The 15,181-nt window shown below is 45.5% G+C and overlaps 1 protein-coding gene across 3 annotated transcripts in view; it reads right to left on the minus strand.

Annotated features, from left to right (window-relative positions):
• Positions 1-556: 556 nt before the first annotated feature.
• Positions 557-15,181, minus strand: part of POLH (DNA polymerase eta) — a 34,422-nt gene continuing 19,797 nt past the window's right edge. For 2 of the 3 annotated variants that reach the window (XM_056126061.1, XM_056126062.1), the window contains 2 exons: positions 5,670-5,839; positions 557-3,226 (listed from right to left, as the gene is read on the minus strand). In XM_056126061.1, coding sequence (XP_055982036.1) covers positions 2,371-3,226; positions 5,670-5,839 — 1,026 coding nt within the window. In that variant the 3' untranslated portion in view covers positions 557-2,370. The remainder of the gene's footprint in view (positions 3,227-5,669; positions 5,840-15,181) is intronic. The other variant, XM_056126063.1, reaches the window with a different exon arrangement.

A 15,181-nucleotide genomic window follows, 5' to 3' on the forward strand; every position in this document is an offset into this window, starting at 1 on the left:
CGCTCTGCCCACAACACTAGTCACTTAAAAAGGAAGTGGTAAATACACCTGTGCATCTGAAGCCAGAAACAACTCTTCAGGTTTGTACTCTAGGGTTTAAAGGACTATTATCCTTGATACCTTTTAGATGTTTCTTATACTTGAGGGTACACTCTGGAGGGGCCAGAGAGATAGTACAGTGGGTAGGGTGTTTGCCTTCCATGTGGCAGACCCAGGTTCAATCCCTGACATCCCATATGCTCCTCCTAGAACCTCCGAGAGTAATTCCTGAGCACAGAACCAGGAGTAACACCTGAGCACCCCCGGATGTGGCCAAACAAAACCCTCAAAGATACATCCTGGGAAACTTTGTTAATCCGTTAATGCTGCTCCTCCAAACCATGTTCAGAATGGTAAGATCGAGAGTGTGGGGCTGAATTCTGAATATGGCTTCTCAGTGCAAACAGCTCCTAGACTGGTTCAGTCACAATATCACTTTACATTAGAACAAAACATAAGAGGGTAGATGAGCCATGGACTGCAATTGTATTAAAACTAGAGTTTAGCGGCATGAAATTCAGTATTTATTGAACAGCTTTTGTGTACAGGAACCTGCCCCAAAGTAGTCCTGTCACTTCAGGGTTTCAAGGCTTACAGTTTGGTCAGATATTAATACTATGGAATATAAAAGAACACAGTATGAGACTAACAACCAAAGGCAGTAGGGACAAGGGGAGGAGGATTGCTCCGTGGTAGGAAGCCTGCCTCATGTGCTGGGGGAGAAGGCAGTTAGGATGAAGAAGGGAACCACTAAGTCAAGGATGGCTGGAGGAATTGCTCGGGATGAGAGGTGTGGTGAAAGTAAACAAAGGACCAAACATGATGGCCTCTCAGTATCTGTGTTGCAACCATAATGCTCAAAAGTAGAGAGTAAGAAGGAAGGTGCCTGCCACAGAGGCAGGGGTGGGATAGGGTGGGAGTGGAGGGAGGGATAATGGGAACATTTGTGGCATTGGTGGCGCAAAATGTACACTGGTGGAGGGATGGGTGTTCAATCATTGTATGACTGAAACTTAATCATGAAAGCTTTGTAACTATCTCACGGGGATTCAATTTAAAAAAAAAAAAAAGATTAATACTAAACCAGCCCAGTCACAGAACTGGAAGGAATTTTTTTTTTTGGTTGACTTTTTTTTTTTACTCAGTTCTCTTTCAGTGCCAACTTTAAAAGTACACCATTGTTTGTTTTCCTTTTGTGGTGGGATAATCAAACTTGGGGCCTTATACACATGAGAAATATGCTTCAGCTCTGGAGCCAGTTCTTCAACGTTAAAAACATCTTCTTAATCTTTGCCATTTAAGGCATTATTCTCAAATGAGAAAAGTGACTCGGTTTGACCTAGCTCTCATCCTATTTTTTGTTTGTTTTGGGGCCACACCTGGCAGTACTTAGAGCTTACTACTGGCCCTGTGCTCAGAGACCTCCAGGAGGAGGAGGCCAGAAAGAGGACATGGGTGTGGGGGGAAGGAGCTCACCTTGCATGCTGCCAACCCAAAAATTAAAACAAAACACAGGAGCCAGAGGGCTTAAAGGATTCCCTTTGCCGGTGGGAGGCCGAGGTTCAATTCCCAGCATTCCATGGTCCCCTGAGCACAATGCTGGGAATAATCCCTGAGTACAGCCAGATATAGCTCTCCAAAATTTTTTCTACGGGCCGGAGCAATAGTGCAGCAGGTAGGGCGTTTGTCCTGCACGTAGCAGACCTGTGTTCGATTCCCAGCATCCCATGTTTGCCCAACACCGCCAGGAGTAATTCCTGAGTGCAGAGCCAGGAGTAACCCCTGAGCATTGCTGGGTGTGACCCAAAAAGCAATAAAAAACATTTTTTCTAAACTTAAAATTTTTTTTCAAAGCAACTATATCTCTAAAAATTTTTACATCTCAATTGGCAGTGGGATTAGAATCCAGCCTACGAAGAGATGAGATCTTTAATTCAGCATCTAATGTAACTTTTTTCCAATTAAAAATGTCAGAGTTTTAGGGGCCAGTGAGCGAGTACAATGGGTAGGGTGCTTGTCTTGCATGCAGTCAACCTGGATTTAATCTCTGACAAGGAGTAATTTCTCAATTCAGAGCCAGGAGTAATTCCCAAGTACTGTAGGCCCAAAATCAAACAAAAAATTAAAAGCTTCATAGTTTAAGAGCGTGTTAGCAATCATGATGTGAAACATCTAGATAGATCCTCAAGGGCTAAAAATTTAATGAACTTTCATAAGCTATCAGAATCCTAAAATTCAAATATTTACAGTTATGAATATTCTTTAAGAAGTGCAGAATTGAATTTTTAAATTTTAGAATATTAGGACTTTGCGGCAAGCCTGAGCGCAATGCTAGTGTGTTAACGGCTTGAAAAATGATTCCAATGTCTGCATCCCCTGAGGCCTTGGGCGTTTATTACTAGAGGCCAAAGGACTCTTAGGAGTTCTTTTCTGAGGAGAACTGGTAGGAACTGCCTGGGGGGTTGAGGAGTGGGGTTGCCAAAAAGATTTCTGCAGTTCGACTGCAAAATGATAGTCGGCATGTTCGGGCATCTCCCACACAGGTATCAGAGCGTGACACTTCTCACAGGGCACTTGGTCCTCAGCAGTTGCAAGATGTGGGGGAGTAGCTGCCTTCGGAGCTACTGCCAGGGCCAGCTTGGAATTTGACGCAAGTGTGCTTGGGCTGTTCAGGACCAAGTTCATCTCTGCAGGAGTTGCTTTAGAGGGGCCTGGCTTGAGCGGCTCTTCACTGACAGGAGCACAACCTGGATTCTCTGTTGGAAGACGGTCTGGAGACACAGTAGGGCCAGACAATACACTTTGTGCAGGGATGACTACGGAAGTGTTATTCAGACTTTTCTGCTCGGAGAAGGGTACAGCTTCCTCAGCGAGACTGGTTTGGGAAGGTGGTGAGGGTTCAGATGGTGGATTACTTATGGGGGCCTGGGTAGTGGCAGGCAGTGATGAAAGGGAAGTTTCTTTGAGTTTTTGCCTTTCTGCAGCTTTGCGGAAGAATGATTCCAGAGAACTGACTGTTTTCTTGTTAGGTGTCACTGCTGGGCCACTTCCTGGGGTCTTGACTTCAGAACTCTTTGGCTGAGAACTTGAGTCACTGCTCAAGAAGGGAGTGATGTCTGTGCAGGAAGGAGCGGCAGAAGTAGAGAATTTGGTGGTACAGAGGAAAAGCATCGTGAGGGGAGGGGACCTGTTCAGAAAGTAAGGAACAAGAAGACTAGCACCAGGTTACAGATTCAATGTAGAGGAAATCAAAACTGCAGTTTTCAGACTGGTACAGAGATTGTGATGGGCACAGAATTGCCTAACATGCTCGTTGGTGATGCAGATATTGGTGATCTAGGACTAAATGCTGGTCAGTTTATCTACCCAATTTTTTGACATGAATTGAATTTCAGAAGATGAAACTTGCAGGGGCTGGGGAAACTGTATTGCAAATAGAGTGCTTGCCCTCCACGGGACGTGTCCACCCAGTTCTATCACTAGCACCCCTTATAATCCTTTGCGCACTGCCAGGAGTAATTCCTGAGTAGAGAGCCAGGAAAAGGCACTGAGCACCATTGGATATGACATCAAAACAAAAGGAACAGATGAAATTTGCTTTTACATGCAGCTCAGTCCCTGAATTAGGTAGAGTAAATGCTGGGCCAGAGAGATAGCACAGCAGATAGGGTGCTTTGCTTTGAACAAAGCTGACTCAGGTTCAATCCCCAGCACCCTATATGGTCTCCTGAATCCATCAGAAGTGATCTCTGAGCACAGATCCAGAAGTAAGAGTTGGGACCACTGGGTATGGCCCTAAAACAAAAACAAGACAACATCAGAAAAAAAAAAATGCTGTTTTAAAATTACGGACAGTAAAAAAAAAAAAATTATGGACAGATTCTATCTTCTGGTTTCATGCTTGAAGACAGTCTTATAAATAGGTAATCTGATGTTTACCCGCCAATATGTATTATGCTATTGGTGGTAGGATTTGTTATAGTCTGTTTACTTACTGGGTTTTATGTGAACATATTAGTAAATTATCACTTGATTCCATAAAATTGTTTAACATTTAAAAATATACCAGAAGAATCAAATAAATTAAATAAAGAACAAAGACTCCAACTGTAGCTCTGTCTGTACTCTATAGTTCCTCTAAAAAGTTACTGCTTTTCTAAAAATACAGAAACTATTAACTTTTGATAATCTTCAGTCAGTACAGAACGATAAGCAAACAACATGAAACTGTGAATTTGGAATGCTTTCTTCCAATATAACAAGCTATGTTAAATAATTGAAAGGTTCTAATATCTGGATATTAAATCAACACACTCCAGTCATATCGGTCTGTCGATTGGTGCTACCCAGTGGAGTTTATACCTGTGACTCTTACTACCATTGATTTCTTACCACTTTTATTACCAAATGATAGTTTTGTTTGTTTGGAGGCCATACCCGACAGTGCTTAGGGCTTACTCCTACCTCTGCACTCAGGAATTACCAAATGATATTTTTTTCTCTTGTATTTCTTAAGCTATAGTTTGTGAAGCTGCTCCCAGCTCTGTTCTTGGGAACTGCTCCTAATATTTCTGCATATGCACTCAGCCTATTAAGCAATCTCTCTGACCTTCATAGAGAATGCCTTTTATTTTATTTGGGTAAGGTGTTTTTTTTTTTTTTTTTTAAATCACACCCAGCGATGCACAGGGGTTATTCCTGGCTCTGCACTCAGGAACTAGTCGTGGCGGTGTTCAGGGGACCATATGGGATGCTGAGAATAGAACCCGGGTCGGCTGCGTGCACGTCCTCCTCGCTGTCCTATCGCTCCAGCCCCTATCTGGGTAAGGTTTGAGCCATACCTGGGATTCTCAGGGCATACTCCTGGCTATGCAGTCAGGGATCACTTCTGGCAGTGCTTGGGGGAGTCTAGGGGTGGCAGGGATCGAATCCAGGTCCGCCATGTGCAAACAAGTGCCTTATTCACTTGTACTATCCCGCCAGCTCCAGAAGATGCTTTTTTTTTATATATATATATATTTTTAATTTTTTTGAGGAATCACACCCAGCGATACTCAGGGGTCACTCCTGGCTTTGTACTCAAGATTACTCCTGGTGGTGCTCAGGGGACCATATGGGATGTCAGGAATCAAACCTGCGTTGGTTGTGTGCAAGGCAAACACCCTATCCATTGTACTATTGCTCTAGCCCCAGACGCTTTTTAGATAGAACAGTTCTAAAATCTATTTTTGAAAGTTGAGTCCTACACTCCAAGGGCAACCAGCCATCCCCCCGATGACAGCAAGCCGATACAGGCAGGGACAGAACAGGCTCACTCCACCTTTCAAAGACCCCAGGAACTAGAACACAAGTGCAGCCAAGCTGCCTTGCTTCTAGGATTGCTTCTGGTTTCTGTTCGGTTGGAGGCCACATCCAACTGTACTCAGGGAACCTGTGTTGCCAGGGATGAAACAAACTGCATGCAAAGTGTGGAATTAGGCCTTGAGCTAGTCCTGTGGCTTGCTACTGTTTTTTTTCCATTCCCCTCTGCAATATCTCCTGCTAGCCAGGGTCACAGGAAAAAAATCCATCCCTGCTGAACAGAGCCAAAACAAGTATCTGCTGAGAAGATGAACTAGAAAGAGACTTACCATTCAGTCTGAATTCTTGAAGTATTACAATTCCGGATGAGAGCAAAGGCATCACTGCTCATCTTGGAAGCATCATAGCGGGTGAGGGCACAGCAGCGGCGCAGGCTGCTAAGACGTTTGTCTCCTTGTACACGGATGCTTATAACCAACTGAGTGGCCACCCGGTCATTCTGCGGGTATGACAAGATTGAGACCATAAGCATCTGAAGTCTATACACTGAAATGCATGAGAGGAAATTCAAAGAACCAGGTTGCCAGAATGGTTTGGAAATACTCCAGTTCAAGTATGTATGTGTATGTGCAGTGTTGCGGATTGAAACCAGGATGGAACATACACAAGGCAAGCCAACTTAGCACTGAGTTACACCCCTTGCCTCGAAGTTTAAATAAAATTAAGTTCAATGTTGGGCTGCAGCGATAATGTTTGCCCTACCTGCTGTGCCATGGTGCTCAGGAGTCATTTCTGGCAGTGCTGGGGAGAACATGTGGAGTACTGGGAAATGAACCGAGATCGACTGTGTGCAAGGCAAGCACTCTACCCACCATACTATCGCTCCAGCCCAACCTCCCTATTTTCTTTTAAATTAAATAGTTTAAAAAAAATTTTTTTTGCTTGCTTTATTTCCCCTTTTTTTTGCTTTTTGGGTCACACCCAGCGATGCACAGGAGTTACTCCTGGTCCATGCACTCAGGAATTACTCATGGCGGTGCTCGGGGGACCATATGAGATGCTGGGAATCGAACCTAGGTCGGCTGCGTGCAAGACAAACGCCCTACCCCTGCGTGCTATTGCTCCAGCCCCTAAAAAATTTCTGAGGGGCTGGAGCAATAGTACAGCGGGTAGGGAATTTGCCTTGCACGTGGCCGACCCAGGTTCGATCCCTGGAGTCCTATATGGGCCCCCTGAGCACCGCCAGGAACAATTTCTGAGTGCAGAGCCAGGAGTAACCCCAGGGCATTGCGGTATGTGACCCAAAAAACAATAAATAAATAAATAAATAAATAAGACCTTTCTGTTGGAGTTGGTTTTTTTTCTTTTTCTTTTTGGGCCACACCCAGCAACACACAGGGGTTACTCCTGGCTCTGTACTCAGGAATTACTCCTGGCGGTGTAATTCGATTCTTAGCATCCCATATGGTTCCCCAAGTACCACCAGGTTCCATGAGCAACTCTTGAGCACTGAGTCAAAAGTCCAGGATTAGCCCCATCAATATCAGGTATGGCCAAGAGAAAGAAAAAAGGGGCCAAGCTGGGAGATAACTTAAGGCGTTAGAGCTATAATGTACAGGGTATCAGGTATGATCCCTGGCACACTGGCTTCCTAAGCACCCCTAGGTGTAGCAGCGTTGGGGAGCCCCTCTTAAAAAAAACAAAACAACAAACAGAAGTGATTGGAGGGCCAGAGTGACAGTACAACAGGTACATGTACAATAGTACAATAGGCTTGCCTTACAAGTGGCCGATTGGGGTACAATCCCCAGCATCCTATATAGTTCCCTAAGTCCTACCAGGAGTGATCCCTAATCACAAAGCCAGGAATAAGTCCTGAGCAGTAGTGGGTATAGTCCCAAAACAAGACCAAAAAAAGGGTGAAGAATCCAAAATTTGTATAATACAATATCTAGAATATATAAAGTAGAATATGTACTTGTTTTATTTTGGGTGGCACACCCAGCAGTGCTCAGGGAACCGTATGTGGTGCTCAGAAACAAATCAGGGTCAGCCAAAGTAGCAGCATGCAAGACAAGTATCTTATTTTTTGTTGGCCTTGTATTTATTAAAAACAAAAAATCAGGAATCGAATCGAATCCGGCTCGGCCAGGCTGGCTGCGCGCAAGGCAAACGTGCTATCACTCCAAGCCCCAGACCTCTTGTTACTGTGTTTGGCATATTGAATACTCTCGGTAGCTTGCCAGGCTCTCCCATTCCTCCGTCCCTCTCAGAGAGCCTGGCAAGTTACCAAGAGTATTCGATATGCCAAACACAGTAACAAGAAGTCTCACAATGGAGACATTACTGGGCCCGCTTGAGCAGATCAATGAACAATGGGAAGACAGTGTGTTTTAAAAAATCAGGAGGCACTTGATGATACTCATGGGTTATTCCTGGTCCTGCACTCAGGAATCACTCCTGATGGTTCTGGGAGACCATTGAGACCATTTGGGATGCCGGGGATCAAACCTGGGCTGGCCATCTGCAAGGTAAGTGTCTTATGGGCTGTACTACTGCTCAGGACCATTTTAATATTCCTTTTTCTTTTTTGGGTCACGCCTGGCAATGCACAGGGGTTACTCCTAGCTCATGCACTCAGGAATTTCTCCTGAAGGTGCTCAGAGGACCATATGGGATGTTGGGAATCAAACCTGGGTTGGCCACTTGCAAGGCAAACACCCTATCCACTGTAATACTGCTCCAGCCTCATTTTAATACATTCTTAAACTATTGTTTAGGTTACCAGAGTGTTAGTGTTACACAGTCACGGTTTTGATATACAAAATTACTTTTCTTTCATCACCACCCAAGTGCCTAAGACCTGCTACTACTGTCCTTGTTTGTTTTTACTTTTGGGGACTCACCTGGCAATGCTCAAGGGTTACTACTGGCTCTGCACTCAGGAATCACTCCTGGCAGTACTTGGGAGACCAAATGGAAAGCTGGGGATCTAACCTGGGTTGGTGGCATGAAAGGCAAGCACCCTCCCAGGTGTACAAGCTCTCTGGTCCTGCTAACTCTGTCCTAAGGTCACTTTTATCCACCTCTTCCCAGCCCTTCCCTACCAAAATGTGCTAATATCATGTAATATAAGGTCAAGGATATGTCCTCTTTCAATAGTATCTAGTCCCTTGTTTTGTTTCTCTATAAGCCACAGATAAATGAGATCATCTGACATTTGATAGCACAGCGGTAGGGCGTTTGCCTTGCATGCAGCCAACATGGCCGACCTGAGTTCGATTCCTCCGCCCCTCTCGGAGAGCCCGGCAAGCTACCGAGAGTATCTCGCCCGCACAGCAGAGCCTGGCAAGCTCCCCGTGATGTACTCAATATGCCAGACACAGTAACAACAAAGTCTCCAATGGAGACGTTACTGGGCCCGCTCGAGCAAATCCATGATCAACGGGAGGGCCTTTACTTTACTTTTACTTAATGCAACACATACCCCCTCCACCCCAGTTCCATCAACGTTGCAGTAAACTGCAAGATTTAATGGTGCTTGGGGGACCATATGGGATGCTGGGATTGAACCCAGGTCAGCCACGTGCAAGGCAAATGCCCTACCCTCTGTACTATCACTCCGGATTTAATCTTTTTTTTTCTTTTTTTTTTTTTTTTTGCTTTTTGGGTCACACCCAGCAATGCACAGGGATTACTCCTGGCTCATGCACTCAGGAATCACTCCTGGCGGTGCTCAGGGGACCATATGGGATGCTGGGAATCGAAACCGGCTCGGCCGCGTGCCAGGCAAATGCCCTACCCACTGTGCTATCACTCCAGCCCAGATTTAATCTTTCTTATAGCTGCACAAGATTCCATTTTGTCCATATACCACAATACAAAACATTTTTTTTGGCCACACCCGGTGATTCTCAGGAGTTCCTTGTCTGTGCTCAAGGAACATGTGCTCAGATTAGCCACATATCAGGCAAGGGCCTTAACCCCTGCACTACCTCTCTGGCCCTCCCTATCACAAATTCTTTATTCACTGATTTGCTCTTGGACACTTGGGTTGTTTCCATATTCTGGTCATTGTAGTTTGGGATGCAGTAAATATTGGTGTGCATATATCTTTTTGAAGATGTGTTTCTGTGTTTTGCAAACAGAAATGGAAGAATACTTACAATATTATGACAAATGATGGGGAAAGGAAAAGTAAAAGTGTTCTAGTGGGGGCTGGAGCAATAGCACAGCAGGTAGGGCACTTGTCTTGCACTCAGCCAACCCAGGTTCGATTTCCAGCAACCCATATGGTCCCTTGAGCACTGCCAGTGCTCAGGTAGTTCCTGAGTGCAGGGCCAGGAGTAACCCCTGTGCATCGCTGGGTGTGACCAAAAAGCAAAAAAAAAAAAAAAAAAAACAGTGTTTTAGTAATTTCCACACAGATAATACCTTCTATATTCTACTTTTCACTGAAGGGATAGTTCTTATAAGTAATTGAAAAAAGATCCAAAGTTTTCCTTTGGTATATCTACACAATGGAGTACTATGTAGCTGTTAGAAAAGATGAAGTCATGAAATTTATTTACATACAAGTGGTACTACATGGAAAGTATCGTGTTAAGCGAAATGAGTCAGAAAAAAAAGGATAGACATAGAAAGATTGCATTTATTTGGGGAACTTAAAGTAACAAAATAGGAGATTAACACCCAAGAGTGGCCGAGATTAGTACCAGGAGTTTTGTACCATGGCTTGGAGGTCACCCATACATTCTAGGGGAAAAGGGAGCTCAGATAGAGAAAGGAGCACCAAATAAAGGGTGTTGGGAGGATCTTCCCAGGATGGGAGAAGCATGCTGCAAGTAGACTATAGACAAAAATGATTGCCACTCAATGCCTCTTTTGCAAACAACAACACCCAAAAGGAGAGAACAAAAGGGAATACCCTGCCACAGAGGCAGGGTGGGAGGAGGGGTATGGGGGGGTGGGAGGGATACTGGGACCGGTGGTGGTAGAAAATGGGCACTGGTGGAAGGATGGGTGTTTGATCATTGTATAATTGAAACCCAAGCACAAAAATTTGTAAGTCTACAATTGTACCTCATGGGGTTTCACTAATAAAAATAAAAATAAAAAAAAAGATCCAAAGTTTCAGATGTTAAGACTGAGTTGTAAATCTACCCTTTAATTTGCCCTAATGTTGTTTTTGTTTTTTTTTTTTTTGCCTTTTGGGTCACACCCAGTGATGCATGCACAGGGGTTATTCCTGGCTCATGCACTCAGGAATTACTCCTGGCAGTACTCGGGGGACCATATGGGATGCTGGGAATGGAATCTGAGTCGACTACTTGCAAGGCAAATGCCCTACCCGCTGTGCTATCGCTCCAGCCCCTGCCCTAATGTTCTTAATGTTTAGCGCTTCCTCTAGCACTTCCTTCTTGCAGCCCCTTTTTAGAAGCTCGTGTAGTGATGGGGCTAGAGAGATATTTTAGTGGAAGGGGCACTTGTTTTGCACACAGTCCATCCTGAATCGATCCCTGGCATCCCAGATGGTCCCCTAAGCACTGCCAAGAGTAATTCCAGAGCACAGAGCCAGGAGTAACCCATATATGCAGTCCAGGTGTTGCCCAGTGAAACAAAAACAAACAGAAGAAGCTAGTGTAGTGTGCCGCCTCTTGGGCAGCACTTCTTCAGCTGTGTCCAGTCACAACCCCTCTCACCCAAGAACTTTACACATGACCCAAGGTATATAGGTCTACCAAACAGGCATGAAAATCAAACATCTACTGATTAAGTAAAGTAAAGTAAAGTAAAGTAAAGGCCCTCCCGTTGATCATCGATTTGCTCGAGCGGGCCCAGTAACGTCTCCATTGGAGACTTTGTTGTTACTGTGTCTGGCATATCAAATACGTCACGGGGAGCTTGCCAGGCTCTGCCGTGCGGGCGAGATACTCTCGGTAGCTTGCTGGGCTCTCCGAGAGGGGCGGAGGAATCGAACTCGGGTTGGCCATGTTGGCTGCGTGAAAGGCAAACGCCCTACCGCTGTGCTATCACTCCAACCCTATATGATCCCAAATGAGGTTGCAAGCCAAAGTTTAAAAATGAGGCTGTAGAAGCAAAGGCTTTTCAACTGCGAGGCTGGTCACACTTACAGCAGAATGAAAACTGCTACAGAGACCAAGATCAGTAAGTCACTTTTCAATGGAGCTTAAGGATCTGAATAGTGTGCGAGTGTGTGTTTGTGTGTGTGTGTGTATGTGTTCCCACCTGGGGGTTCTTACAGGTCACCTCTGGTGGTGCTCACAGCATCACAGGCCAAACTGGGGTGAGTTATATGCAAGGCAAGTTCCTTATACTATCTCTCTTATCCTAAGCAACTGAATATTGTTGATGTAATGCAAGTTAAAAAAAAATATTTATATATATATGGGCTAGAGTTCAACAGGTGAGGCAATTTGCTTTGCATGAAGCCAAGATGGGTTTGATCACCGGCAGCCCATATGGTCCCCTGAGCACTGCCAGGAATGATTCCTGAGTGTAGAACCAGGAGTAAGTTATGAACACTGCCAAATGTGGTCCAAAAACAAACAAACAAAAAAATTAATAATAAATAATTTTTTAAAAGGGTCAAAAGGGAGAGACCATATAAAGGTGAAAATATGCCCTCAAAAATCTGAATGTGAAAGCGCCCTTTTAAGGCACTTTAGGAAGACCCCCATTTTGGGGGGCACAGAGACAGTATAGGTGGTAAGGCATTTTGTTTGCATGCAGCTATGGCAGCCATGACCCTGGTCTAAATTCCTGGAAAAACACACTTCCCTGAGTATTGCCAGTGGTCACTCCTGAGCCTAGCAGTCACTCCTGAGCACAGAACAGGAATAGCTCTGAACACCACAGGGTATGGCCTACAAAGCATCCCACCACCACCACAAACACATATTTTATGAACAAATTCACACAAATGTGTATATCTTGAAAAATACAAATAAGTGATTAAAAACAAATCCTTATTGACTAAAATCATTCCACTATTATTGAATGCCTACTACAGACTAGGAGCTAACTAGAGATATGAGAGGAAAGAAGATCTAAGAGAAAAAAAAAACACCAAGGATCTTTACTTGTAGTAGCAAATAAATAACAAGGAGGCATGCAATAAAAAATAAATGACTACAGAGTGCTATGTGAGACACAGTACAGAGGGCCTGATGTCAGTGGAGTTGGAATCACAGTGTCAGCGCATGAACACTGCCAAGTACGAGCACATTTTGGGCATAAAGGTTTTGAAGTTTAAATCTGTATTAGGGTTTTGAAGTTCAAATCTGTTTATATGTGAGGGTCTAGTTTATCCCTGACACCATCGATTTGCATGAGTGGGCCCAGTAATGTCTCCATTGTGACACTTGTTTCTGTGTTTGGCATATCGAGTAAGTCACAGGTAGCTTGCAAGGCTTTGCCCTGTGGGTGAGATACTTTCGGTAGCTTGCTGGGCTCTCCAAGAGGGGCGGAAGAATTGAACTTGGGTCGGCCATATTGGCCACTTGCAAGGCAAACACCCTACCGCTCAGATATCGCTCCAGCCCCCCTGACACCATAAGATTCATATTACATTGGTATGGGCTAAGTGCTCTCTGTGGCGCCATGGGCCTGAGTGTCACCTCCCGTCAGCAGCCAGGCTCGGGCTCATGCTGGAGAGCCAGGAGGCCGGCCTGGCTCAGCTTCCTCTGGCTCTCTCGCCCACTGCCTTAGTTTCCCCTTTGGGAGATGGGTGTATCACCTGCCAAAGACACTATCAGCAAAGGCCTCTGAGACCCTGCCATGAAAGAGGCCACTCTATGCCTCGGCTCAGGCTTGCGACTGTTCCTGATTAACTGCCAGGCAGTGCGTGAGCACAGCAAACGGGAAGGGGAGGGGGCTAACCCCACGCCCTCGCAGCAGGCAGCGGCTCCTGAGCGTTCGGGAGGTGATACTCACAATAGTCATCTTCCCCTCTTGGAGCTCCACCACTGTGAGGGCTGGAGCAATAGCACAGCGGTAGGGCGTTTGCCTTGCAAGCCACCAGCCCAGCTGAGCTGGGTTCGATTCCTCCGCCCCTCTCGGAGAGCCCAGCAAGCTACTGAGAGTATTTTGCCTACACAACAAAGCTTGCAAAGCCTGGCAAGCTACCCATGAGGTATTCGATATGCCAAACACAGTAACAACAAGTCTCACAATGGAGACAGTTACTGGCCCCCTTGAGCAAATCCATGAGCAATGGTAGGACAGTGCTACATTGTATGACTACAGGGCCTTGGGGCTTATAGAAATGAGAACAGAGTGACCCCTAGTGGGCAAAGTCAAATAACAACTAAGAGTGTCAGCAAACAAGGGACAAAGAGGGAAAAAGTTCAAAGATATGAACATATAATGATTTGTGTCAGGGGCTGGAGCGATAGCACAGTGGTAGGGCATCTGCCTTGCGCGCAGCCGGCCTGGCGGAGCTGGGTTTGATTCTTCCACTCCTCTCGGAGAGCCGGACAAACTACCGAGCATATCTCGCCCGCACGGCAAAAGCCTGGCAAGCTACCCGTGACGTATTCAATATGACAAACACAGTAACAACAAGTCTCACGATGGAGATGATACTGGACCGCTAGAGCAAATCGATGAGCAACAAGAGGACAGACAGACTCCAACACAACGCAGCTGCTGCTGTTCAACAGATGTTGCCTTGGTTGCCTGAGTAACGCTGGGGATGATCTCTCCTCACAAAAAAAAAATTATGAGCAAAGTAAAAGTGGACACTGGACAATGATAACAGAACTAAGCTTATCTGAGAAAAGGGCATGGGAGTGACTCAGTAAGGGGTGCAATTATTTTACGGTATGTAAAAATATGGCTTTATATTATATAAAGGGTTCCGGGGCCGAGATCTCCAAGCCTACTCGGACTGGAGTCGAGCATCCTCCACCCAGATCCTCCAAATTCCAGTAGGCGGGGGTCACACCCACCAACTGGCCCCCTGGCGCCGGGTAATCCCATCAGCGGCCAAGACTCTGAGACTATAAAAACCAGCTCCCGGAACCGCGCGGCCGCATTATGACATCTTATTCCTACTTTGACAAACTGGCAGGCTACTGAATGTAGCCTGCCCACATGGCAGAGTCTGGCAAACTCCCCGTGGCGTACCCAATATGCCAAATACCAGATGGGTCTCATTCTCCTAAAGAGCCTTGAATATAATCTCAGGGCTAGGATGAAGGAGACGTTACTGGGGCCTGCTCGAGGCAATCGACGAATGTAAAAATACGTATCTACAAATATATTGTTTAAAGGAGAGGACCTTATGGTGTGAAATCTTTGACTTAATACTGTCTAGCTTGTTTGTTTTGGGGGCTTTTGGGGCTATAACTGGCTCTGCTCGGGTGACAGTGACAGTATGCAGGGCCAGGAATCAAACCAGAGTTGGCTGCATGCAAGACCAAGCACCTTGCCCACTCTAGTCTCTCTGGACCCCTTTTATTCTTTATAAAACTCAATAATTTAGAATCCGATCCTCAAATGTCCTGCTTAATGACTATTTTCAGAGTTGCTGGAGTTGGATGAGAAATATACCAAAGAAAAGAGAGAGGATGAGGAGGCAGCTCAAAGGGCTAGTGTGTATGATCTGCATGTGCAGGAGGCCCAGATTTAAACCCGGGCACCATGTGGTACCCCGAGTGCCACTGCAAGCATGAGGCTGGAAATAAACCCTGAACCGCATGGTGGTATCCCCCCCAAGGCCCCAGAGATAATAAGAGGTGCTAAGGAGATAATTGACATCAGCATGGTCACCAGCACTTCATGACTCCCAGCACTGCCAGGCCATGCATGGCTAGAA

Source organism: Sorex fumeus, unplaced genomic scaffold (genome assembly GCF_029834395.1).
Source record: "Sorex fumeus unplaced genomic scaffold, SorFum_2.1 ptg000061l, whole genome shotgun sequence".
In the NCBI taxonomy this organism is placed as follows: Eukaryota; Metazoa; Chordata; class Mammalia; order Eulipotyphla; family Soricidae; genus Sorex; species Sorex fumeus.